The sequence below is a fragment of the Haliaeetus albicilla genome, chromosome 4, assembly GCF_947461875.1.
Source record: "Haliaeetus albicilla chromosome 4, bHalAlb1.1, whole genome shotgun sequence".
NCBI classification, from domain to species: Eukaryota; Metazoa; Chordata; class Aves; order Accipitriformes; family Accipitridae; genus Haliaeetus; species Haliaeetus albicilla.
This window is the reverse complement of record NC_091486.1, coordinates 381,604-407,669: the sequence shown is the minus strand read 5'-3', so window position 1 is coordinate 407,669 and position 26,066 is coordinate 381,604. Positions and strand designations below refer to the sequence as shown.

Here is a 26,066-nt window from a genome sequence, read left to right as displayed (position 1 = left end):
AACAGTTCCATAAATAGAAAATAAACGGAGAAAGAAAAAATGTGCTCTACATCATCACTCAGAACACACCTCAGGATGCCACAGTGCATGTATGAGGAAACAGATGGACAAAGAAGTGATCAGGTTCACATGCTTTCTCCAAGCAGCATCTCCTATGGCCACTACTGAAGACAGAGCTCTGCACTCGATGACCCCTGGGCTGAGCCACTGAGACATTTCTTATGTTCTCATGAGGGGAAAAAAGCAGCAAGGTAGATATGAACATATGTAACATCAAATACTATACATTCTGACTGTTCTTGTATATATAAACCATATGTTTTTGTTCATTTTATTAAATGCTACAGCATGTGGTGGGAAGATAGACATGAGAGAGTTCTAAATACTTCCCACCACCCCTTACAGTAGCCAATATAGGGAAAGGGAAGATACAAAGTGAAGCAAAATGGCTTAGTGACTTGGGCTTATCTTTTCCCCTGAGAAGAAAAGACTTCTGGAATCAGTTACTGTGTCTCAACAATAAATACACAGCCTCTCAGCAAATGCTACAATGCTTCAGCAGTTGACACAGTTTCCTAATTCTCAGACTGAGCAAAAGGCGGTGACCTTAACGCACAGGTAAAATAGCTGTGCAACACTGCAAAACATACCACGAATTAAGGCATTTCTAAAACTGCCTTCTGTCTGTCCATGTGTCCAAACCATTACCATTGCATGCCTTAAATATATCTATACAGAACAGTACTCTTTGCGGGCAACAAGGAAAAAAGATGCAAGGACATGATGCAAAATACAAGGTAGCTAACCAAAGGTGCACAGTCAGCACATGAAAGAACAATTAAGTCTGAAGTTAAAACAAACACCCTGACTCCTGGGCTGTAAGAATTTTTCATATTGGATCAGAGGCATTCAGAAAATATGACACAGTTATGAACTAAAGAACTGAAATTAAAAACTCATGTATCTGATGTTTGTTTAAAACCAGGCCCTCGTGCTTCTGACATATAGTAGTACTTGTTATCATGGAAGTTCTACTGTCAACATTGGTACTACTTATTATAGGAGCCTATTCAACCTTATGGGCATTCAAATCTTGTCACTATCAGGCATTTCACAAGAAAAGTATTTTCCCTGGAACAGCCAAAAGCTTCACAGAAAGGCTAACTTCAGTGGTTCTCAATTTCAATTTCTAGGTCCACTGTTGTTTGAGCTGATACAGGAGAAAACAAAGATCTGTTAATTTTTGTCAATTTAAAAAATACATCAGTGGTAACCAGATTATTGGATGTCTGCTTTTTTTAGATTTTATAAAACTGAATAGTGTAACTGTAGAGTAAGCTTTTACACATGCATTTACACACACACTTCTTCCTTTATATATATATTTAATGCTCTTGAAAAAGGCTTCAATAAAAGCATGTGGCAAATTTCCAAAATAAAATGTTGCATACTAATACCCTAGTGAAACACATCACTCCTCTTCAGAAAACACATTAACTCTCTATATACTGATACCCTCTGTTGGTGAAAACAATCTTACCTTGAGCCTGGAGCTTTCTTAAAAGCTTTGCATCGGTGTTGTCTAGAAATTCAGTGCTACCAACATTCGGAGGTCGGCCTTTGCGTCGTCTCATCCTTGACTCCTCTCTAGAATGCTGTCTGTCTGGATTCGGTGGTCGTCCTCTACGCCCTTCCATAGCTCTGATACGGGGAATGACCTCCTCTTCCTTCAGAAGACACCACTGCACACCCTTTTAATTGACACATTTCACAGAGGTATTATAAACACAAATTTAAAAAAGGAAAAATAAATCTAAGATGCTTGAGAACATGAACAGCAAGAGATTCCTCTCCCCCCCCCCCCCGATAAGTTATATATATATAAAATATGCGAGAGCTTTGATGTACTATTTGGGTAGTACAATGTTTTGATGATGCACAGAAGCTATATATTGAGAGCTTATCACTATCAACTTTTTAAAATTGTACTACTATGCAAGATTCTGAAGACTACTCAGTGACATACACAGTTATTACCCTAGCAGGTATGCCACGATTGTGATATTTTTAATTACTTATGACCCAATTGCTTATTGTTCAACCCTTTTTAAAAGGCAAAACAGATTCTTCCTTATTCCGTAAACTAAAAAATAACTCCTCTGCTTTTATACAATCCACTGCTCAACATGAACGAAAAAATGTGTCAAGCTACAAGTCACTGTCTTCCAACTGTTAGTATTTACAGAAATTTGGACATACAAAACAATCAAATGCAGTAGTGCATTTTCAAATATTGCTTTCTGCGGTGTTGTGGATCTCAATAACTGAGTTGAAAAAAACACAGACTCATTTTAATCTTGAAGTTTTATTTAGTACAATGTAGTTCTCCCCTCATCCACTGCAAGAAAGTTAATTTCTGTGCCAACTTGAAGCAGTCAAAAGTTTATAACTTTTGAGAATCCATCTATCTGAACTAGAAGTTATGTTAACTATATTTTCTAAACACAGTATGCAGCACTACATGAAACCCTTTCTTTCACAATTACTACTGGTTTTCTGTGCAATCTCAAAAACAAATACTGAAATACTTTGTTAATACAAATACCCAAGTTAGTCCTCACATAGAAATAGCTTTACTTTAACTGATAGAAAGTAGACTTTATTGCATCTACTAAGCAGAGCAGGAGCACAGTCTATCTGATCCTGTTTGACTGAACATGAGTATTTCAAAATTGTAACATCTTTTACTATTTTCCCAAGTGTTTGAAAAATGCAGGGAAAAAATGTAAGCTAAGTATCCTTCAGGACTACTCCATAATTTCCCTTAAAAGGGTTTGTAAAAGATTTTGAAAACGTCTGTTAAAGCAAGAATGAAAGCTGATAACTTAACAGTAATTAAATATCTGTTCAGAAAAAATAATTTGCATTACCAAAGTTTTCACACTCGTACATGCATAAATACTGAAATCAAATTTGCTGTACCATAAAATACATTTTTTATTTGCTTACTCTGACAATTTATCTTTTAATTCTTTCTGCTCATTCTTCATAATTACAAATGTTTAATATAAGATTCAACAAAAGAAATGGCATTTTGCTAATGAAACATTCAGATTCCAAGGAAGTGATCAGTATCTGCAAAGATACCTTTTTTTGAAGTCTGAATCACTCCCAGTTAAGACCATCCCAAGAGTACATCTCACACTTAGTTTACAGACATTTCAAAGAGCTTTGTTATTAGCTGTGCTCCTAAAACCAAGCTGTTCAGAATCATGACCTTAACACTATGTGTACAGTGCATCATCACTAAGGACTTTTTAATGCAAAATAGTCACCTCTGCCTCTTAAACAAAAGTTAATTCATCTTCTATCTTTAAGAGTACTACTTAGGCATACACTTTCATTTCACTGTCTAGTACCTGACTTACAATTTATCACAGGTTCAGTCTGTTGAGCAATGTAAGCGAGATTTAATACTGTACTTATCACCTACACCAACCTCCAGCCTAGGAGATCTTACCCCAGAAACTGCAAGTGCTGAGGGTGGGCAGGGAAAGCAAAATAGAATTCAAAGAAAAGGAGGAGAAGCAGACATAGTTCAAGAAGTACCTTAGATCCTGCAGTGAGATTGCTCTTGCTCTGTATTTGTATTTTCTATGGTTACTGATACTAATGATAAGAAACATGTGCAAAAAAAAAAAAAAAAAAGATAGAGGTCTACAGGATCATTAGTGCCACAGAGACCACAGATGTATATTACATTTTCTTAATGCCTCCCAGGAGAGAAGCTAGAGGCCATCAAATGAAACCAGTAGAAGGTTCAATAAGCAAAAGGAGCTGGCATTTCAAGGAATGGGGAAAAGACTGTTTATAGTCCTGCCAAAAGACATTGTGGATGCAACAAGTTTCCACAAGGGAGGACAAGACAAAAATAGTCCAGAACAGATCTATTAAGGGTTAAGCAGGAGTTAATTGACCATCTATATTTTGTGCTCAGATATCCTTTAAAATCTGACCCAAAATACATTTCTATTAAAAGAACGTACAATCTGTTATTCTGTAGATTTTCCATATTCTAAGGAAAAAATACGGGGGTTGTGCCCCAACATAGGAGAATCAGGGGCATCCATAAAATCTAAGCTCCGCTACACAACCACTGGAGAAAAAATGGGAATAACAATACAAAATGTTGTGGTTTATTGTTGAAACTAATCAAAATAAGAACTTAATTCAGTTTCTCACCTTCAGGCACCTACCATCTATTGCAATACTGTACTGTGATCAGGACACTTGCCCAAAAGGCACCAGATAACTATGCATGGAAGCAGAATCAAGCTCAAAGCCTGTTAACCAAATTAATGAACAAAACCATAGGCACCTTGCAAGAAGCAGATATCCTCATTTACTTCAGTTTATATTTGTGAGAAAAAGTTAACAACAAAGCTTTCTAAATTGAATTGCAGAAATCAGAATAGGAAAAACAATTTAAATTCCAGTTTCTAGAAAAGGAAGCAAATAATTACTACTACATAACAAATGCATATGACAGCTGATTTTATAGTTGGCTGTTCTGTATGGTATTTCTATTGCATCTGTAATGAACATTTTAGATTTCTAAATACTTATTCACAGAGTAAGTCTCTTAAGTAAACAGCAGTAAGCTTAAGAATTGACTTAAAAGAGGTAGACTTCATGCCTTATAGAGATGCACAATATTTGTTCCAAGGCATCACCATAATCAGATACTCTGAGAAAGACTAATGTACATAGGAGTTACTTCACAATAAGGTGATTGGGAAAGGTACTTGAAGCACTTCCCTCCTCTCCCATTCCTGAATTCAGCTGCCTTCCTAGGCAAGCATTCAGACTCGGGGATGGGACGCAGATATTTTCACAGCTTTATGCAAAATCTTATTGGGAAAAAAAGTGCATGCCATGTTTACCATGACTTAATGATGACTCCCAGAGAGCTATATCCAGGTTTAGAAGTTTGTATTTTGCCCTTACTGTTACTTCATCTTCAACTAAAATGGCTGCACGAAGAGTCAAGTTTTCACTAACTACATAATGACCCTGCAAAGGGAAAGGCTGAGAGAGCTGGGACTGTTCAGCCTGGAGAAGAGGAGGCTCAGGGGGCTCTCAGCAATGTGTATAAATACGTGGAGGGAGGGTGCAAAGAGGATGGGGCCAGGCTCTTTTCAGAGGTGCCCAGTGACAGGATGAGAGGCAGTGGGCACACACTGAAACACAGGAGGTTCCCCCTGAATATCGGGAAACACTCTCCCACCACGAGGGTGACTGAAAACTGGAACAGGTGGCTCAGGGAGGTTGTGGGGTCTCCCACCTTAGAGATTTTCAACAGCTGTATGGGCATGGTCCTGGGTAACTGGCTCCAGGTGACCCTTCCTGAGCTGGGGGGTTGGACAAGGTGACTTCCAGAGGTCCCTTCCAACCTCAACCATTCTGTAATTCTGTGATGGATACCCTTGCTGTTATTTATTAATCAAAGCCAGCAAGATGCAATCTTAGGGCACAGCTCAGTATCACTCCACAACATTCTCTTTCACCTACTACTTGATACAATATTCCTATCTGTATTACTCAAACTCTTAAGTACCCGTGCCTTCTCCATCACCCCAAATCACATTCACACTAATCTTTCTAAACTACAGCAGTTTAAAGCCTCCAGGTCCTGTCACTGAACTTCCATATTTGCAAAACTTCAAACATTCCTCTAACCCTACTATTTCACGGTCCACTTCTGCCAGATATGCTTCTCTGTTAAAGCAGTTAATCACTGCTTTGAATAACCTGTAATATCTGGTTGCTTGTGTACCAGGAGCACTATCAGAAGCACATAATCCATGTATTTTTGGCTTGCTATAGGTAATTCTTCAATATAACTGATTAAGCCCTTAGATCATTTTCTTCACATCTTGTTTCATCTTTGAGCTTTGTGAAACTTACCCAATCACTTTGGATGCATGCTGCATGTCTCAAAAGATGAGAGAAGTATATAACGAAGAAAGGGAAGAGTAACCATGAAAGGCTATACAGAATAATCAAAGTTACAGCAAAAGCAGCAATACAATTCCTGGAATTACCTCCAGACATCCATAAAGATATGATTATCACATATTGTTTTGAAGCTGGACAACTGAAAATTTTTCAGTAAAAAGGGTGCAAATTCTCTTCATGAAGTACCAGTATCACATACTGTTTTCCTAAGTGCATATTATCAGCCTCAGTGTAGCTCAACTGTTCACATTATAATCTCCTCATTCAAAATGTCATATATAAAATGTAAATACATTTTAGCACATCTGAAACAGCTGCCCTCAATCCCCATTTTTACGAGAAAACTTTTCTTTTGTGTAACCAAGTCTTAATGGAACCTACCATAAACTACACAAGTAGAAAATACAGTGAGATCTACAGCAACTTAATATTCATACTGCCGACCTTGCCTACAGAAACCTGCCCTTCCCAATACCTTCATTCTTAAGTTTTGCAGTATCAAAGAAGGGCAAAACCTGCAAATCATCTTATGAATTAAAGGGAGAAGAAAGAGATAACTAGAGAAGGGGACAAGACTAATGAACCAACATGGGCAACAGACACAAAAATGTAATAGGGTAAAAAGAGAACAGATACCCCAACATTACATTATGTTCACAACATAAAGAATTATTTCAATCAAGTCATTCAGGTACATAATGAAGTTCACACCTACATGAACTTGCAATTGTTGTTTTATTAAGGCCAAACATGAAGAGGGTTTAGCAATGTTTTACCCTGTAAGCCACGGATCAGGAAGCACCATCTAGAAGTAGCTGCTTCCTATGAAATCAGTCTTTATTGCTTTCAAATTTATACTATGTAAACATGATGTATTTCTACAGGGTATCACAACGACATATGGCTTAAGTAGAGCCTGAATTCAAGACTGCTGAGAGCACAATTTCTGTCCACGTTCCTGTAGCAACATACTCAGGATACTTATCTTTTAAAGAAGAAAATACATACACTGACAAAAGTCCAGAAAATTTCGTGCAGATCCTGAAGAAATGGCAACGTGACCAAAATACAGGAACACAGTATGGCACAAATATAGTAGTAATTTCCTTGAAATTATAATTTTACTTATCCTTGTGTGGTTTATCTACACAAAGTCTAAGAATTCTACCACTGTAAAGCATAACTGGTATAAGTCAACATTCCTTCCCATAAAAATCTCATGCTTCAGAAAGCTCAGATGGTATTCTCAAAACAGGAAACACTTGTATTTAAACATGTATTTTTTATATATTATGCAGATGAATACATGAAAAGAGTGTGATTTAATACATACACATAAATCTATCAATATTAGGTTTATACTGTAGAGGAAGAAATAAGAGGTTTACTCAGAAATACCTGAATACGGACAAAGATAAAATATGTAGCTCAGAGTTCTTTTGTACTAGACAAATCCAGGCTCAGAGCTGATCATAAGGCATGCCAAACTCCTGCAACCTCCTAATAAAATCACTGAGAGGAGCGGTTTTCAACATTGCCCAGGATCAAGCTCTCAGCATTTCAATATAACTACCATTAAGACATACGCACAATTTTTAGAAAGAATTAGCTAAAAACAGGCAATGCTTCAGATTGTAGCAAAAAATTACTTCACCTAAATTTAAGTTAATGTTCCTTGGATCAAAGACTTTACTTTTTAAAAAGTGGATACCTGCGGTCCATCTCTGGCTTCATAGAAGTCACCCACTCCTATTTTTGCACTGAAGCTGAAATTGTCCCTTGAGATATCCATTATTCCATTTCTGCTGAGATACTGAAAAAATCACATATTTTTCCACTTCAGCTTGTAAATAATTACAACCCAGCTTTGATGTACAGCTAACTTTGTGAGTGTAATGTTTTGCATATTCTATCAAAGGGATATGCATTTATATGAGATCAAATCAGTAACAGACTGAGATACATTATGCCTCACATCACAGGATATTTTGAAATAAGTATCTTTATTGGAGGGAAAAAAAAGGCATTTTTTAATTGCAAGCATGCTTAGTAGCATTAGAACACAGAAGTTAAAAAGAGGAATGTACCTTTACTACTTCAGGATACTGTCTCAGCTTCTTTCCACAAGGTGCAAAATATGCTACTTCTCCTTGAAGACGACCACCGAAGTTTCTTATTCGGGTTTCTCTTTGCCAGCTAGAGTGATATGAAATAGTTGCATAAAACAATACACTTTTTAAAAAACAATTAATGCCAATTTAAGATTATTACATAAAAGGAAAAAGGTGTGTATCTAAAATGTGACAAGAGTATCGTAAATCAAACAGGCAAAACCAGAAATTGTTATTATCTAGATTGTCCAAACTCTGACTCTATATGGATTTATTTATATCAAGCTACTTGCATATTACCAGATTTTAAAAAGTTTAGAACTATATTTCAGGGAGTTATCTGGAGTCTATACCGGCTCAGATTTAACCAACAGGATTAATTTCCAGTGGCAAAACTGCTAAGAGACAGGTCAGGTTTGCAAAAGAACAAATTTGATGCACAAAAATTAACACATAAAATATGCTGACACTTTTAGAGAGCCACAGTCACTGTGAGTTGGAAATCTAAATTGTTGAAGTTCTTTCCTTATTATTCAGGCTCAAAATTTAACTGTCATTTCTTTACCAACTGACTTTTGAAGGTATTAATCTCCCTTCAAGGGATATCAAGTATACACATAACCTACCCGTATTCAAGAGGAACACGCAGCTCACGTTCATCTGTTACTCTTCGTCTTTTTGAAATACCTGAAACAGAATTTCTGATTAACACCTAAGAGAATTTACAAAATGAAAACGTGTTGCTAAAATATGCTTTTTATATCCCCAAATCAAAACATAAATAATTTTTACATTCTAGCCATTACATACCTCGAGTACCAAGAAAATTAATGTAACTATTCTCCTTTTGAAATACATTTTCCTCTAAGTTTCCTTTAACCTCTTCTAAAATTGTAAACGGAAGAAAACCTAATTACGCCATACTGAACTGCTTGCCTTGTTTGGCTCTCTCAGATATGGCTAAAATAATTCCTTGCACACCTGTTTTTCTACACTAGACCATATTTAAATTTTTTCAGTACAGAAGATGAAAATGAAAACACTCTACTTTAAAAGTCCATATATTATAATAGGCTCGGCCTTCAAAGAACACTGTGTCTAAACTGCAGTCAACCGCCAAATGCAGAAAATTTTCAAGATTATTCTAGATTTTCAAAGTTCAAACAGAGGTGTTTGGGGCTAGTCAAGACACTGAATCAATAATACAATAGAGACAATTGCCAAACATGGGGTTTTACAGAGTGCCAAAGGCTGATACTTTTCTCAGGCCTCTTTGAGAGAGCTGCAGGACATGCACTATGTACACAGACAAACTTTTGGAAGATGCATTTCTTAAAAAAGTAGTCTGGACTTTGTGTAAAGAATGTGACATATCTCTTCCCTGTGGAAACAGACATGAGAGACTATCATCATCAGACTGAACCCTTGAAACTTGCCCCAACCTCTTGCAGCCAGGAGTGTCATGTGGTGGAATGGCACAGGTTTCCAACTGAGATGCCTACACGATCTGGAAGCAACTGCTAAGAGTCCTCTACAGAAAGCACGGACGAACTGCCCATGCTTGGATGCCAAACTTTGTGGACACATGTTTGCAGTCTTAAACTAACATGACTGATGATTACATTACTTCTAATAGTGACAGTGGAGGGAGGGAGATTGCTTGTCCAAATACAAGTGAATTGAAAAAATGAGGTGTCCAGTGAAAAACATATAGAGAAGAGACACAAGAACTCTTCAGTGACTGACCAGCTTTAGGTAAAATGGACACAAAAATATTTTAATTGTATTACAGTGAGTCTTACTAGGAAAAAGTACTACACCTAAAACAAGGACACAAAATTAATTTATTCTACCTCCCACCTCTCCGAACAGACAAAAGTCCACTACCGGCCTTTTCAAAGCATCATAAATCAATACAGATTCCTAAGCAAAAAAATTAACTTTGTATTTTAACAATTTGGATTACTCCTAATGCATGGGAAATATTTTACAAACTGTGTGGTGAATAGGCCTGTTTCTGGGAAAAATATGAAGTAGATCACATTGCACTGCTTCAAAGTTAATGCACTTGATGACATGCAATGAAATTCCTATTCCACTGAATCAAAATATAAAACCAATTTATGAGCGCATGTCCCCACATAAAATCTACTTACTTGCATGTTAATTAAATATCAAGTTTCTAATTCAAAGTAGTAAATATGCAATTTCATTTAATTGTTACCATGCAAATTGAGAAGTGTGACTTTCAAAAATGCATTATTTTCTGTAGCAGTAGTAATTACTAAATCTTACAAATTAGTCACCAAATGAAGTATTATAAACACTATGTAACATCAGACAAATGCTAAATGTACTTTTCATGAACTTTTTAAATATAATTCCTTGCATGTAATCCATAAATTCTACTGAGAATTTTGAAGGAATAATGAATAAAGTTATATTTTAACTAAATACAGTTATTAAATTTGTTGAGGAAGGGGCAGAAATAAAAGATTCAGAATGCAAACTGTAATGCATAGAAATTAGAAATAAATAAAAGTAACTAGTTTATAATAAATTCATAAATAACGAAGACTAAACAATGAAGAATTTTAATGTAATAAATATCAAGCCTGGCTATTTCATCCTACCTTCTCTCAAATAATTATGTGAGCTAAAATGTCCTGGACTAAGTGTAATGTTCAGGATTTGAGAACTTGCAATTCTGCTAACTGATTTTAATGTCCGCTGCAAACACTCATGAAAAGATCACAGAATCACACAATAACCCAGGTTGGAAGAGACCTCAAAAGATCATCTGGTCCAACCTTTCGTGGGAAAGGGAGCCTAGATAAGATTAACTAGCACCCTGTCCAACCGCATCTTGAAAACCTCCAGTGTCAGGTACATGACCACATCCCTGGGAGGTTGTTCCAGTGAATGATTGTTCTTCCTGTAAAAATTTCTTTCTTATGTCCAGGTATCACTTGATACCAGTGTCTAAACTACTTTTGTGACTACTGTTACAACACATGCCGCTTAGATGTTACATTGTACTATAACAAAAGACATTCAGGTACCACAGTGTGTACTTGGTGTAAGAGTAGATGGTGCTGTCCCAAGAAAAACCGCAGGCTGGGACTCAGGACATAAGGCAGCTGGTGCAGAGCTTGGGGTCTTTGCTACTTGGAGATTAAGCGGGGTGGAATGAGCTGCAAGACCAATGGAAGAGCTCTTCGCAGAGGATGAAGTTTTACTCAGTTTCAGTGGAGTTTTTTCTCCCTCAGTGTCTGTATCGGATTCATCTTGATCTTTATCATCCTCATCATCTTCATCCTCAGACCCTTCTGTATCTGACTCAGAATTACTGTCAGACTCTGTTTTAAAAAAAAGTGTGGCAAAATGCACATTATGACTTGATAACCAATGGCAAATACATTTAAGTTCTAACACTTGAAAAGTCTTTTGTCTTATTAAATAAGAAGCTTTTCTGACTTCAGGGTTTTTTTATAACATCTCTTGAGTATAAATAGAAGGTTATAACTAACTACCTAACCTTTAAAATGCCTACAAATACAACAGCATAAAGAAATTCTGCATGATATTGCACTCTTGTTTCAGATGGAATTCCTTCATTTTTCATGAGGAGATGAGAGACAGAAGCTGCAGTATTTTAAGAGACTGTACACCCTAGAATGAGCTACAGCTAAGACATCCCACGAGCCAGGCAGCAGTTGAACACTACCACAGGAAGGGCACTTCACAGGCTGTGAAATCTAGCATGAAAAGGAAGCAAACGATGGAACTGGGCACAGGCTGAAAGGTGTCAGAATTGGAAGTGTGGCGATCTAGGCAAAGGAAGAGTTAAAGGGTAGACAGGATAAGGAACTGAAGACAGGCTACAGCTGTGAGGAAAAGAAAGAGGATTAGTATAGGGTGTGTGGATGAGAGGGGGAAAGAGAATGATGAAGGTGGAGCTGGACCCAAGGGATATTGGCACACATGGGAGAAAGGAGTGACTGGGAATACAATCAACTCTTTAAAACAGGCCTTGCCTTTCTGAATTGCTGAAGAGCCTTTAAAATAGTAGTCTGAATGCTATCTATGAACACTGCAGCCCTTACAACTGTCCTGGTAATTTTCTCTAATCTTGCTCACTGACTATTCTGCTCCTGAATGAAGCCTAGAAACATGCTTTTCTTGCCACTCTTGACAATTTGAAGGCCTTTGTTTAGTCCCTCTCTGGTTGGGAAGCTTGTTCTGCAGACAGGCTCTGCCTGCCAGAAGAATTAACCATCAACCAGCCTATTCTCTCCATCACCCTCCTGGGCACCTTGCCACATAAGCAGTACATGAGCTGCAGGCTGAGTGATTGATCTGGAAGGTAGGTAAGTCTCTGACAGCCTTTCCAGAAGGCTGCGGAGCCATCTTACCAGGACAGATGAAAATATATCTGCCATATGACCAAGTAACAGATATGATTTTGGATATGACACAATGGGGAACTGGGAGCCATGTGCTACTTTCCAGGGTATTTGTAGGACACTGTGTGGGCCATGCTGTCCCAACATTTCCTAGCCCCTATTTTAAAATGTGGTACAAAATGTATGTTTTCAACACTCAAAAATAAAGTTTCTGCTTTTCCTATTAAAAAGGTTAAACCACCTGATTGGCTATCATCAGAATCATCATCTTCATCGTCCTCATCTTCATCTTCGTCGTCGTCATCATCATCATTTGAGTCGTCAGAGTCCTTACTGCTGGGGGCATCTGAGTCTACCCCTCTGAACTGCTCCACCACCAGTTTTGCAGAATGAAGGCGGTGTTGTGTTTTTACTGCATTTACTGCATTATTGCTGACTGTTTTATCCTTTCCTGAACCAGGTAACACAGGAGAGGTAGAGGGCATAACAGATGTCCGGTTACCAGTTGGTTTTTTCCCACATGCACTCAAGTTTACTGGCAAAGAAAAGGGGGCACTACTAGAAATGGCTACACTTTCATTGATCTTGGTCTGGGATTTCAGTTTCGTAGTAAGTGCAAGAGGAGCCTCCTGGATGACGCTCTGAATAACTCCATTGGGTTGGTGATTACCTAAAAGTGCATTTGTCAGGAATGGATTAGAATGGTTGTTTTCCAAGGATGTGAGTTTTTGATGAGCTGGTGAACTAGATGTTGGTTTGGGGCTTGACAAAGCTGCAATAACCTTCTTCAGGTTCTTAGATGATTCCTGTTTCTTTAGCTGTGCTGCTGGGAATGTCTGCTTATATTGTTCCTAAAGAAATAAGAAGACAGAGGAATAAAATGTGGGATTTTTATTTATTTATTTATTTATAGTATTCAGGCAGGTGAACTCTATGAAATCTTAAACATCCGCTAAGCTATTTTTAGTAGATCAAAAGTAGGTGCTAGCTACAACAGAAGAGATGAGTACAAGTTATGTATGTCTGTCTCGATTTTCACTGTAAATGCAGTAGAAAAAGACAAACTGAACTCCAGATGAAGCTGATCTAAATTATGTAGCGAAGCTTTTTCACTTGCTACATGGCTCTAGACAATCATTTTCATAAAGATATTAAGCATCTTGAAAAAAGAAATTTTTAAAGAGAGACTACTCTTAGATACTGGCATAGGAAACACCCCACTTCTTACTCATTTCAGCATATAAAAATCTCATTAGTGAATGTAAAACTAACGTCAGTAATTTGTTCATTTTAAAGCACAAGGTAAATACAACACACTAATGGCAACAATGCTAGCAGAAAACCAAGAGAAGGCTCTTGGCATAGAAAAATTTTATCAAAAGAAAACATGGGGAAAAAGATATTACTCAGAAATACTGTGATATGCTAGTTTTTTAAATCTGAGAACGTAGTACTTGAAAGTTCTTCAGGTAAAACTTAATCAGTAGTGGCTCAGAAATGCATGTAAAGCTTACACTGTCTTTAGTCTCAAGACTCGTCCAAGGAAGAAGAAAATACATCATCATTGATGGAAGAAAATAACACAAAGAATAAAGATGGAACGTTTTAAATCAATTTTTAAATATTAAGTCAAATACAATACATTCTTGAAGTTACTAACATTTAAAACTGACTATGAAATTATGAAAACCTATAAAATAAATATTCACACAGTGCATGTTTCCAGTAAAAGTTTTAAAGAAATCAAACCACTAAATGGGTGACGTATCATCAGCTAGAGACTCATAACCTGAATTTGACAGCAGAAGCCTCTTCCAATGGCAAAGACATATGTTTTTATAATTATAATTTATTTAGCCATTCCAGGTAAATGAGTAGCTTATTTGAATTTTCTGAAGTACCTGGGAGCTGAAAGGAAAAACAGTGTTTCTATTCTGGTCTGGAATAAAAATGATGTGATAAAAGTATTTTTCAGTCCTCACTGAGGACTGCTAGTTAGCTGTGAGTCAGAGTTCAGTTTACTCTTCACCGATACTACTTAGTTTAAAACAAAGTTTGTTTATAATAATGAAACTTGCCTTGATAAATGTACTCTTTTATTTGTTTATGTATCTCTCTCTCTCAAGCCTCAACATTTCTAAAATGCTAGATTTTCTCTTCTAATCCCCATTCAAATCTAACTGAATAGAAAATACGAAAATTTATCACTAGTCACCATAACCACTATTAACAAAATAAACCGAGTATTTATAAAGAATTTTTGTAAGTTACAGAACTGTTAAGACACGTAATCATATTGTAGAGTCCTGACCAGAAAAAGGAAGATCAAATGTATTGCAGTAGCCATACTGAGTTTTAATAGCTATCAGTGCATGAATATCCTTGTGTCTTTAAAGAGCAAACAAAACCCAAGATTGAATCAAGCTTTTTTTTAAAAAAAGGCTTTCAGCTACTTTGTTTAAAATCATGATTAAAACAGGTAATTTCAACTACTTTGACTTAAAATTATCCAACTTGAAACAAAGCAAAGCCATGCTTATAAACTAGATATAGAAAGTATTAAATCAGCGTTCTGACATAAACTAGGAGCAGCACAGGAAAAATATCTAGGCCACACAATTTACCCATAAGTACTTTTCTATTTTGATATTGATTTTAACTACTCATTTTCCTTAAGAAATGCATGACAAAATCCTTTGCTTTCTTTGTACCCATTACTCTCACCAGTACACCGATTGCCTTCAGCAGAGCTGTAAAGTTCCACTGTGTGATGAGCATAAAACTCAGGTTCGACATTATGTGACACTAAGTTGTGTATATGATACATTATGTATACATTATGGTATGCATACATGCACCACCAAGTAAACGACTTTTCTCCGAGATAAAGTTACGGAATAGTTCAGGGCACTTCTATACTGAATCATCTCTAAAATTAAAGCATAATATTTGCTGCTCTTCAAAAAAAAAAAAACCCAACCAGCCAAAAAACCCCCAAAAAACCAACCAAACAAACAAAACCCAGAACAAACCACAAAAAAAACCCCAGAAACCCAAAAACCAACCACCACAGTTCACAACATATACTACCCACACAATTTAGTTAGTTTACATCATTCACAAATCCGTATCAACTCTAAAAACACTTCAAAAAACCATGATATGAAAATAAATATACATATAATTTTAAAACGTTTTTTAAAAGAGCTTGATAGCACAATGTTGTATCTTGTTAAGCAGGCAACGCAGGTTACAAATAATCAAAAAACAGTGTTTTTTCACTCACCCGTTTTGATCTTACATCGCTGGTCAAAGAGATAGATTCTTCAGAGGTATTTTTATTCCCTGCTTTGAGTAGATCAGGGGAATGAACTATGAGTTTTAAATAGGTTTCCTTTTTGGCTTGATGTACCAAAGACAAAGGTTTCACATTGGGAACCAATCCCGTAGACTGTATTACACTTGTGTGTTTGTTCACAGATTCCTCCTTTGCCTGAGAGCTTTGGAAAATAAACGGAAGCTGCTGTGACAAAACCTGAGGCTGCTTCTGCTGGGACTGGAATGATGAGTGAGTCTGGGAATCAGACACAAGAGGTATCTGCTGGTGTGTTCTTTTTTCTTGGGACTTTTCATGTGGTTTTTGTCCATCAGTTTTCATGTCTGTTACGCCACTATGCATTAGCACCTGCAAAATACATATTTTTGACTTTTCATATCAGATTAGTTAAAGATCCTTTAAAAAAAAAAAAAGTATATCATCAATCCCCATGAAACAATTATAGTATTCTTGGTAGAGAATGAACAATAATCATTTTAAAGTCAATCTTGTCATCTAATTATTGTTTAGGATTTTTTTTTCCCCCCAGATAGTTTCAGCATGTGAAAACAATGCTTAGTAGAGAAGGAATACTAAACCATGGTTGTTTTTAAATATATTTTTGACTGTAAACCTAACAGGATACCCAAGATTCCAATCTTGTTCTTCCATTGGCTACCAGGAAAAGTAACCACTCTACTAGGAAAAAAGCAACCGCCAAAGCAATATCCATAGAAAGATTTATTTCCAATATACTATCAGGACACAGCACTCAATTTCTTTGGATTTCCCACTTTGTAACAAAAATAACAGCCTACCAACTGTTAAAACTCCTAGCTGATAAAGAACAACAAAACACATGCACGCACACAAAGGAACCAAAAAAACCCCAGAAAACCCTGAAGCAAAACCAAAAAGAGTATTCTTAGCATTCAATAATGCGTAGTTAAGTAACTGCCTGCAGGTACATAAAGGAACAGGTCGATTTTTCACAAATAGCTTTCAGTGACAAGACTGTGAGAAGCAGAGTGAGGTGTCATACCTTGTTCTTGTTTTTGTGATGTGCTTCGTTTTCAGAATCAGATTCATCATCTTCACTCTCTTCAGCACTCTGGTCCTCCTCCTCCTCTTCATCCTCCTCTAGATCATCGGAGTCACTGCTACTTATGCCTTCACTTGAGGTGTCTGAAGAGGAGCCCGAATCACTGTCGCTGTTACTAGAGCTTTCTACAGCTTTTTTTCTGGGCTTCTACCAGGAAGATGAATGCTCTGTTAATGGTTCAGCTTTAATCTGTTATATCATCTTATTATTATGCATAATCTTTAAAACAAAAACCAGTAAGACCTTGGAGTAAAGTGATCTGCAATCCTTGACCACAACTGTCTGTCTTTGCAGAAGACTAAAGAGAAAGAAGTGTTTCACAAGACAATGAAACTGAAAAACTGGTCACAAGGTTCCACTAAAGTATTTTTCTGACCACACGCACTGGCAGAACAGTTGGCATCACTACATTTCAAAGCAATATATCAAATTCAGGCCTGGAAAATTGGCCTGAAATTCCAGTCTAGCCAATCTACTACAGAATGTACTGCTTCCAAAAAAATTTTAAACCAAAACCTTTACTGCAAACTAACACAGTAAGAACAATACATACTAGATGCATCAATATGTTTCAGTGACACATTCATTTAACTACATTACTTCACTTCTAATGTCACAGTATGCACTGTTCAGCAATGTAAGGTTTTGAGGACTGAAAAGAATATGCTCATCAAATTGCTTCTGGGATTTGCTTCTGAAAAATGGACCAAAATCTGCTGAAATACTCTGAAAACTGTATTTAAATTCTTGGAAAGAACAAATTTGCAGACCAGAATGGGAAAGTAAAAGAAGCAACACACAAGAATGTAGAAAAGAAGAAAGGTGTAAAAGAGAGAGAAACTCCAGAATGTTGACACTTCAAGACCAGAGTTTAAAGTGCAACGGATGATGAAAGTTTGCTTTTTGGGGAGCAAACTAAAACGAACATATTTTACAAACACATCTGAAGGAGGTACAGGTGGACTCGAGTGTTATGATGGTGACTATGTGAGAGAGACATTAAAGTACATATTACTGCATTAAAGTGTATTTAATCATTAAAGAGAGTTCACAGAATGATGTTCAAAGGTAGGGAAACGTGAAACAAGATTACAGATGTCAGGCTGCAGCAGCAAAGTGTTATGTAGCATGTAAACAGGGCACATGGAGTCACTGAGGGAACTGTAAGGTTAAAATTAGTCAAAAGGAAGATAGGTGGACAGCAAAAGTAGGTGACTGGAGGGCAAAAAAATTGCAGCAATTCTAGATAACAATGCAGACAGGAGCATCAGAGAAACAGTGCTTTAAAAATATATGTTTTCTTAACAAAACTTTTGCCAAAAGTTTACTTTTCAAATCTATTCTTTTATGGTAGGTGTATTATAAAACAAGAGATCTTTTTAAAGATCAATTTTATGTCAAAGATGCCTGTCTTACGTAGAAGAAATGCGCTTAAATTAGTAAGGAGAACACGACAAACATTCTTGTAAGTGGGTGTACTGGTTTTGGATGGGATGGAATTAATTTTTTCATCGTAGCTCCTATGGTGCTATGTTTTGGATAGTGACCAAAGCAGCATTGGTAGCAGAGGGATGTGTTAGATGTGTCAGAAGCTGAGCGGTGCTTGCACAGCACCAAGGGCTGTTCTGCTCCTCACCTTGCGCTGCCAGCCAGCAGGCTGGGGATGCACAAGGAGCTGGGGGGGGGGGGCACAGCCGTGAGAGCTGACCCCCAACTGACCAAAGGGTTATCCCGTACCACATGGCATCCCGCTCAGCAATAAAAGCTGAGGGAAGAAGAGAGGACATTGGAAGTTACGGCATTTGCCTTTCCAAGCCACTGTTATGCGTGACGAATCCCTGCTTTCCTGGAAATGGCTGAACACCTGCTTCCCGATGGGAAACGGTGAATGAATTCCTTCTTTTGCTTTGCTTGCACATGCAGCTTTTGCTTTCTCTATTAAACTGTCTTTATCTGAAACCATGAGTTTTTGCACTTTTACCCCTCGATTCCCTCCCCATACCACTGGGGAGGAGTGAGCAAGCAGCTGCGGGGGGCTAAACTGCCCACCGGGGTCAAACTACAACAATGGGATTCAATTTACTTAGTGAAATAGCTATGAAATGTGGAAGCTGTAAGTGGATTAAGTCCCATCTATTTGTCAATTGGGCGGTATCTGTATCTTTTTTTTTTTTTTAAACTAGGATCTTTATCAGTTCCTGTGATGAACACAGTAATAATTCATATCACCATACCTTCTGCATGCTGTCACATGCATTGCTTCACTGTTGGGAAGTCCTACGAATTTAAGTGTATTTATTTGGATTTATTGTTTCACTGCTCAGTTCAGAGAGGTGTCAGTTGATGCTTCACACGAGGGACAACAATCTGAATGTACGCATAGACTATGCTAGTCTATGGTAGGTCCTACATGTTTCATTGCTGGTGTCCTTTACATCATATTTAAGTATCTTCCTGTCTAATATTTGGCACAGATGCAGAGTATTTCTTCATGAAGGTTAAGATCATAAAATGAAGGACAAGACCATGATCTGAGGCAGTGAAAGTAACAATGCCTCCTGGAATCAGGAGGATTTTATTCTAGTTTTTCTCCTTCATGGTTCTCTATTTATCTCTGTATGATTAAAAGGGAAAAACCCAAAACACTGCAATAATACTAAAATCAGAAATAGCCAGTTTATTCACGATGCTGATGAAATACATATTCATAACATCAGCTTCTTAAGAAACGCATGTGACAGTCTGGAAAAAGAAGAGTATGTCAATGGGCTTACTTAGCTGATAGTGTTTACTTCCACACATCAACACTAAAGCTTTTGCTGTCCATCTAACTTTACAAAATGTGTTAGCTGCTGTATCTTACAAATTTATCTTTTCATACTGCAGACGGGAATATAAGAAAATTACCATACCAAGAAAGGAGTTGGGAACATTCTTGTGAAAAAGGAGGTGGCAAGTGCCAAGCAACATCCAACACGCAAGTCTGATTCGCAAAGAACCACCCCAAGTAAGAAAAGGGACAGATAATTTTTACGTAAAATTTAGTATAACTTGTAAGCAATCAAATGCTTCAAAACAAATCAGGCACGTGACTACATTGTGAAACACAACTGCTTCCCAGGGAGTTTTTACTTCATAAACAAACAGAATCCTTTGACATAGATAAAACCTATACAAAGAAGTTGAATTAGTAGGATTCCACAACAAGGTATGGCAAATTAGTAGCTTAGAGAAAATGTAATGAGAGGGAAAAATTAAACTCGTGCATTTAATGGATATAAAAGGATTAATCTCGATGGAGAAGTTTCTATCAAATCCAGCATAAAAGGTAGAGGTAGAGCAGCTATGGGGTGGGGGGCCACCAGTAAACTGCATAGCGAAGAAATAATTCAGACTAAATCATATAACGTAAGCCAGAAGGATAAAAAGATAACTGTAAAGAAAAACCTCTCTGTAAAGACATTTAGAACAACAAAAAATACTGGAAAGAAATTCTAAAAGCTTGTTGAAACAAAAGAAAATAGTCAAGAGAGAAAAAGAAAAGTACAGACCAAAAAGTACTGTTCTACTTCATTTGAAATATACTAGGGGAATAAAAAAAAAAAAAAAAAAAGGAGCATTAGACTTCTGAAGAGATATGTAAGACAGGCAGATACTTATAGAATATCAAAAAATGTATTATTTAGAAAAAGATACTAAAAGCCACTTCAAGAATACACAATAAAAAATTATTATTATAAGAGCAAATTTCACTTCAACTAGTTCCTCTATTGGCAACAATATAGTCATAAAAGTTGAAGCAAGAGTAGGTTCAATTAAAATAAATTCCATATTTGATTTTGGTTCCTTGACTTTAGCAGATCTGCTGGATGGTTTTGCTAATTGAAAATGTCCATTGTTCAGAAAGACATAATCTAGACTGAATAAGAGTACCAAGAACAGAAGCCCGACCGTAATGACCCACTGGAATAGTCCCATAAAAAAAGGTGACTAAAGTGATAGTTTAAAAAGATTTTAGTCATCACTTCAAAGCACTGAAGTTTATATAGGGAATACAACATGGTAATTGCCAAGAAGAGATATTAAATATAAAGGATGTGACTACAATCCCCTCACTACAGGAAAGACATTGAGGTGCTGGAGCGCATCCAGAGACGGGCTACCAAGTTGGTGAGGGGCCTGGAGCACAAGTCTTATGAGGAGCAGCTGAGGGAACTGGGGTGGTTTAGCCTGGAGAAAAGGAGGCTGAGGGGAGACCTTACCGCTCTCTACAACTGCCTGAAAGGGGGTTGTAGTGAGGTGGGTGCTGGTCTCTGCTGTCAAGTAACTAGTGATAGGATGAGAGGAAATGGCGTCAAGTTGCGGCAGGGGAGGTTTAGATTGGATATTAGGAAAAATTTCTTTACTGAAAGGGTTGTCAGGCATTGCAACAGGCTGCCCAGGGAAGTGGTTGAGTCACCATCCCTGCAGGTATTCAAAAAAATGCGTAGACAGGACATGGTTTAGTGGGCATGGTTGATGGTTGGACTTGATCTTAAAGGTCTTTTCCAACCTAAACGATTCTATGATTCTGTGATTCTATACAAGTTAATAAACGAGCGTCCTGATGCAAATTCTGGAATCCAGGCAAGTAAAAGCCTCCAACACAAGATCTTGGAGTGGCTTCCTATCTCACCAGCTGCCCATAATGGTAGGGGACTTTCTAGAAGCCAAATGAGGCTCAAGTTCACCAGTAATGCCTTCTTTCCCTAGAGACTTGCTTTACCAATGAAAAAATCCTGCTGACCTTCCTCATCCTAGAAATTCACTAATGCAATCAACAGAGGGGCAGTCAGTTTTACATTTCTTTTGTGAGGCTGAAGCAGCACATTCAGATGAATGATTATTTATAAAGCGTATCTGCTTATTCAGCTTTATCTTGGCCACAAACAGGGCAGGCTTAAAAGACAACAATTAAAGCATGCTAACGTTATCAACACAGTGACCAACACAGCAAAGTAAAAAGCTAACACAGTTACCAAATTTTTCTGTGTAAGAAATAAGTCATGGATAATACATCAGATCATCACGATGACATCTATCTTCAATACAACATCATTATGCTCAACAGACATAACATGATATGCCACAAATATACAGTGATGAGTGAGGATTTGGCACAATTTTGAACTCTTGTTTCGGACAGATTCCGGTTTATCATTGTCTGATATGTATAGCCCTCTGAATGATCAAATACACAACTCTGATGAAAGGAAATGGATGAGAGCTTCTAATACCTACAGCTTTGAAGATCAGATGCTTCTATCAACTCAGAAGTTGTTTTTCACAAGCTACAGACAAAAAAACTTTATATAATACAAGTTACTATCAGACTGGACTTTACGATTCCCTAAGATGGCAGGACAACAGAACTAGAATTCAACCAGGAAGAAAACATTGTACAAGAATTAACTCTTTAGCTTTTCACCAACTGTAAAAACAGCCTGGTATCAGCTTTGCCTTTTAAAGAAAATAATAATAATTTTTTAAATACCAACCTCAAAAGAAAATCACAACTAAGGATATGACTGAAGAAATCAGCAGATGAATACTAAAAAAAAAAAACCCCTAAAGAAAGGAACATTTAGAGAATTTAGAATGTTTTAAAAATAAACTGCGCTCTTTAGAAAAAGAGGCAAATGTTGTTACACTTTGAAATTTAAAACCATAAGATCACTTGTACAAAGCCCAGCACAAAATACTCCCATCTGTCTACTGCCCCCTGCTTATTCCTCTGCCTTCAGTTCCAGTTGTAGCTTCATTCTAACATACTGAAATAAAAATACTGATTCTTTTTCTTTTTTTCTTTTTTTTTTTAATCAAATCTCTTGATCATCCCCTCATGTTGGAGTTCTCATTTAGAGTATTCTGTATGTTTTGATTGGAAACCTTGTTCAAATCATTACATTGACAAATACCAATTACCTCAAAAAGTTTCAGAGGAAAAGTAGTTAAGAGTAAGGAATAGAGGAATGTCTAGAATGTCAGCACATCAAGTAAGACCAGGAACAAACTCCACTTCAGTATCAGAAAAACTACTACAAAAACTTAGGAAGCAAAACTGTTGACAACCTGAAATTTATCTGCATTAAATAGATGATTTAAGTGTTAAGATACAAAACTGAACAAGTTTAAGAAAGGATTTACATTAATCGAGTACATTGTTTTACAGCAACTCAATATTTAGCAAACTGAAACTGGAGTTTGAAGTCAGTACCCACATCAAAAGAAAATGTCTCAAGGATACAGAATATATACTTAAAGACAAATGGTAATATCAAGAAGATAACAATGCTGACATACATTTGAAAAAAAAGAAGCAAAAAGAGGTGAAATTTTCAGTGATGCTCATATTAACAAGTAACTGGCTTAACCAGCTCAGTTTTCTGTATAAGGCAAAGAGCCAAAAAGTGAACAGAAAAGAGTCTGTTCATTTACTTATGATATAAAATTTTGGGATGATATTTGGAGATATTAGAAGATAGTAATTTATTTGATATTCTGTGTAACTGCAGTAATAGTCAGAAATGCAGAGACATTACCTAGAAAAAGCTTTACATCTGCACCATAGAAACAAAGCTTATGTTTTGCACATATATACCCAGGATAAAAACAGAATTTTGGAAAGGAAAGAGCTGTTCTAGTATTTAAACCTTAAAAAAGTCAAATATTTCCCAAATACCTGTAACTACCTTAATACTTTCAAAAGTTGTCGATCGTTGAACACATGAAGAACGTTTTAAGGGAAAATGTTCTTTAATATGTTAATAATTTCCCTATTATCTATATATTAAACACCGTATCACCACACAAATAGAATTAACCATTTGAGTGTGAAGACCTATTTTTATACCGATACATACAAACACCAACTGTCCTTTGAAAATGCCAACCTCTCACCTAAGAACACTCATGTTTGGGAGCTGAATGTAATGCAATAATAGAAAGAGAAAGAAAGCAACAGGCCCAATTCACTCACAAAACAAAAATATAAATATCAAGAACTAAAAGTATTTTAAGCCTAGATATCTGCCAGGAGGGAATGACTCCCTTAGCTTCTATTCTGACAGTAATCAATCTCTCAGTATCCCATTTCCTGTGTTTTGACTAAGTAGTTTTGATTGCAAGAGTAGCAAAGTTCTTAAGGAGCGCTTGGGTCAGTATATAAGGAAGTTTACCTACTCACTCAGACTACTCATGTCTTTCACATTAGATGGCTGCCTACATTTTTTGCTGAATCACAGCCATTAATAATACTTCTTTCTTCTGATAAATAGGAAATTACTCCCCAAAGCATTTTTCTTTTAATAGCTAAAAATTTCATTTTGCTTCTGAAATTTTTTATATTTTAAGTTACATGAAAACATAATTAAACAGATTTAATTAGTAATATATTTATATTATAATTTATATTTATATTTTATAAATATTAAATATATATAGTCGTACTGTAATATAATAATATCAAACATTGGTATTAATACACTTTAATTTTATGATTATATAAATTAAATAAACATGGTGTTGCATACAGCTATTAACTAGTGGAATTAATGCTAATTATAGCTTTTGGTTCATAAATATATCAAAAAGCCAAACAAATTTAAAAAAAGCAAAAACAAAACCACACACCACACAAAAACCCCAACACAAAAAAAAAAAACCCAACACAGAGACAAGGGTACAGATGTTGCTCTAATAAATAAGAAGAAAAACCCAAACGTTTTGTACTGGGAGAGGACACTTGGAAATGCTGCTGTGTGCACAATCAGAACACTTACCATGTCAATTTTTTTGTCTGAATCTTAGGGGTTTTCTGTGTATTTACCTTGTCTTTGATTTTGTCAGCTCTGGTGTCCAAAAGCTGAACTTTGCTTTGCTCCTGGTTGTATTTGCGGCCTCCTGCTCCTGAGGTTATAGCTTTCACTTGTCCTGCAGATGTTGCAATGCTAGTGGAGAGTACAGATGTGCTGATACCAGATACTGCAGTGGTACTGTTCCCATTCAGTGATCCATTTATACCTTCAGATGACAGATTTACAAAGTGATACTTAAAAAAATCTATAGTAGCACATACTTTTCTTTGAGATATTCCAGTCACATTAACCTAGCTTCCATAAACACATAACAAGATACTAGACTACTTACAGGTTACTCCCAACGTATACTAAAAATTTACCATCCAAGAGTCACTTTGATTTGCTCATAGAGTTAGTTTAATTAAAACATGCAGAGCACCCATGATTTAAAGAACGAACACATTTAACACTCTAAGGAGGGGAAAAAAGGAAAAAAAAAATCTGAAATTGTCCATTTTTAAGCCCAAACTATCCTTGAATCTAGTCAGGGGCAGAAAAACATGATTTTGAAGAAAGGTAACACAAAAATATACATTCCTGTAATTATCTCACAGAATAATTCATTTACAATTTTGAAGTATCAATCAGCTTCAAAGAAAACCACATGAAGCCCAAAGTATTTTATGAGTTTTGCAATGAGTAAAATGGGGGGGGGGAGGGAGGGGAGTTGTGGGAATGCTATTCAAAATCTGTCAAGACAACTGTTGTTTTCTAAGAAAATACCCCTAACCACACAAATGTGCTACTATGTAATCCCAGGACTATTGTCAGATTGATTCTGAAACACACATCAGGTCCTAAAACCTACCAAAACTATTTAAAAAAAAAACAAATAAAAAAAGCTTTGTTTGTACATCATAGAACCACAGAACAGAATATCTTGAGTTGAAAGGGATCCACAAGGACCAAGTCCAACTCCTGACTCCACACAGAACAACTTAAAAGTTAAACCATAGATCCAAGAGCACTGACTGTCCAAATGCTTCTTGAACACAGACAGGCTTGGGGCCATAACGACTTCCCTGGCAAGCTTGCTTACCCTGGCGAACAACAACAACGTTTTCCTAACATCCAATGTGAACTTCCCCTGATGCAGCTTCAAGCCACCCCCTCACATCCTGTTACTGGACACCAGAGAAGAGACCAGCACCTCCCTCTCTGCTCCCCTCGTGAGGAAGCCATAGACAACGATGAGGTCACCCCTCAGCCCCCTCT

General features: G+C 36.7%; 1 protein-coding gene across 22 annotated transcripts in view; it reads right to left on the bottom strand.

Moving 5' to 3' along the window:
* Nucleotides 1-26,066, bottom strand: part of BAZ2B (bromodomain adjacent to zinc finger domain 2B) — a 164,789-nt gene that overhangs the window by 45,020 nt on the left and 93,703 nt on the right. For 16 of the 22 annotated variants that reach the window (XM_069780547.1, XM_069780546.1, XM_069780548.1 and 13 more), the window contains 9 exons: nucleotides 24,821-25,014; nucleotides 16,894-17,100; nucleotides 15,822-16,220; nucleotides 12,777-13,386; nucleotides 11,192-11,488; nucleotides 8,756-8,816; nucleotides 8,106-8,214; nucleotides 7,730-7,831; nucleotides 1,541-1,751 (listed from right to left, as the gene is read on the bottom strand). In XM_069780547.1, the coding sequence (XP_069636648.1) occupies nucleotides 1,541-1,751; nucleotides 7,730-7,831; nucleotides 8,106-8,214; nucleotides 8,756-8,816; nucleotides 11,192-11,488; nucleotides 12,777-13,386; nucleotides 15,822-16,220; nucleotides 16,894-17,100; nucleotides 24,821-25,014 (2,190 nt within the window). The remainder of the gene's footprint in view (nucleotides 1-1,540; nucleotides 1,752-7,729; nucleotides 7,832-8,105; nucleotides 8,215-8,755; nucleotides 8,817-11,191; nucleotides 11,489-12,776; nucleotides 13,387-15,821; nucleotides 16,221-16,893; nucleotides 17,101-24,820; nucleotides 25,015-26,066) is intronic. The other 6 variants (XM_069780562.1, XM_069780557.1, XM_069780559.1 and 3 more) reach the window with 3 other exon arrangements.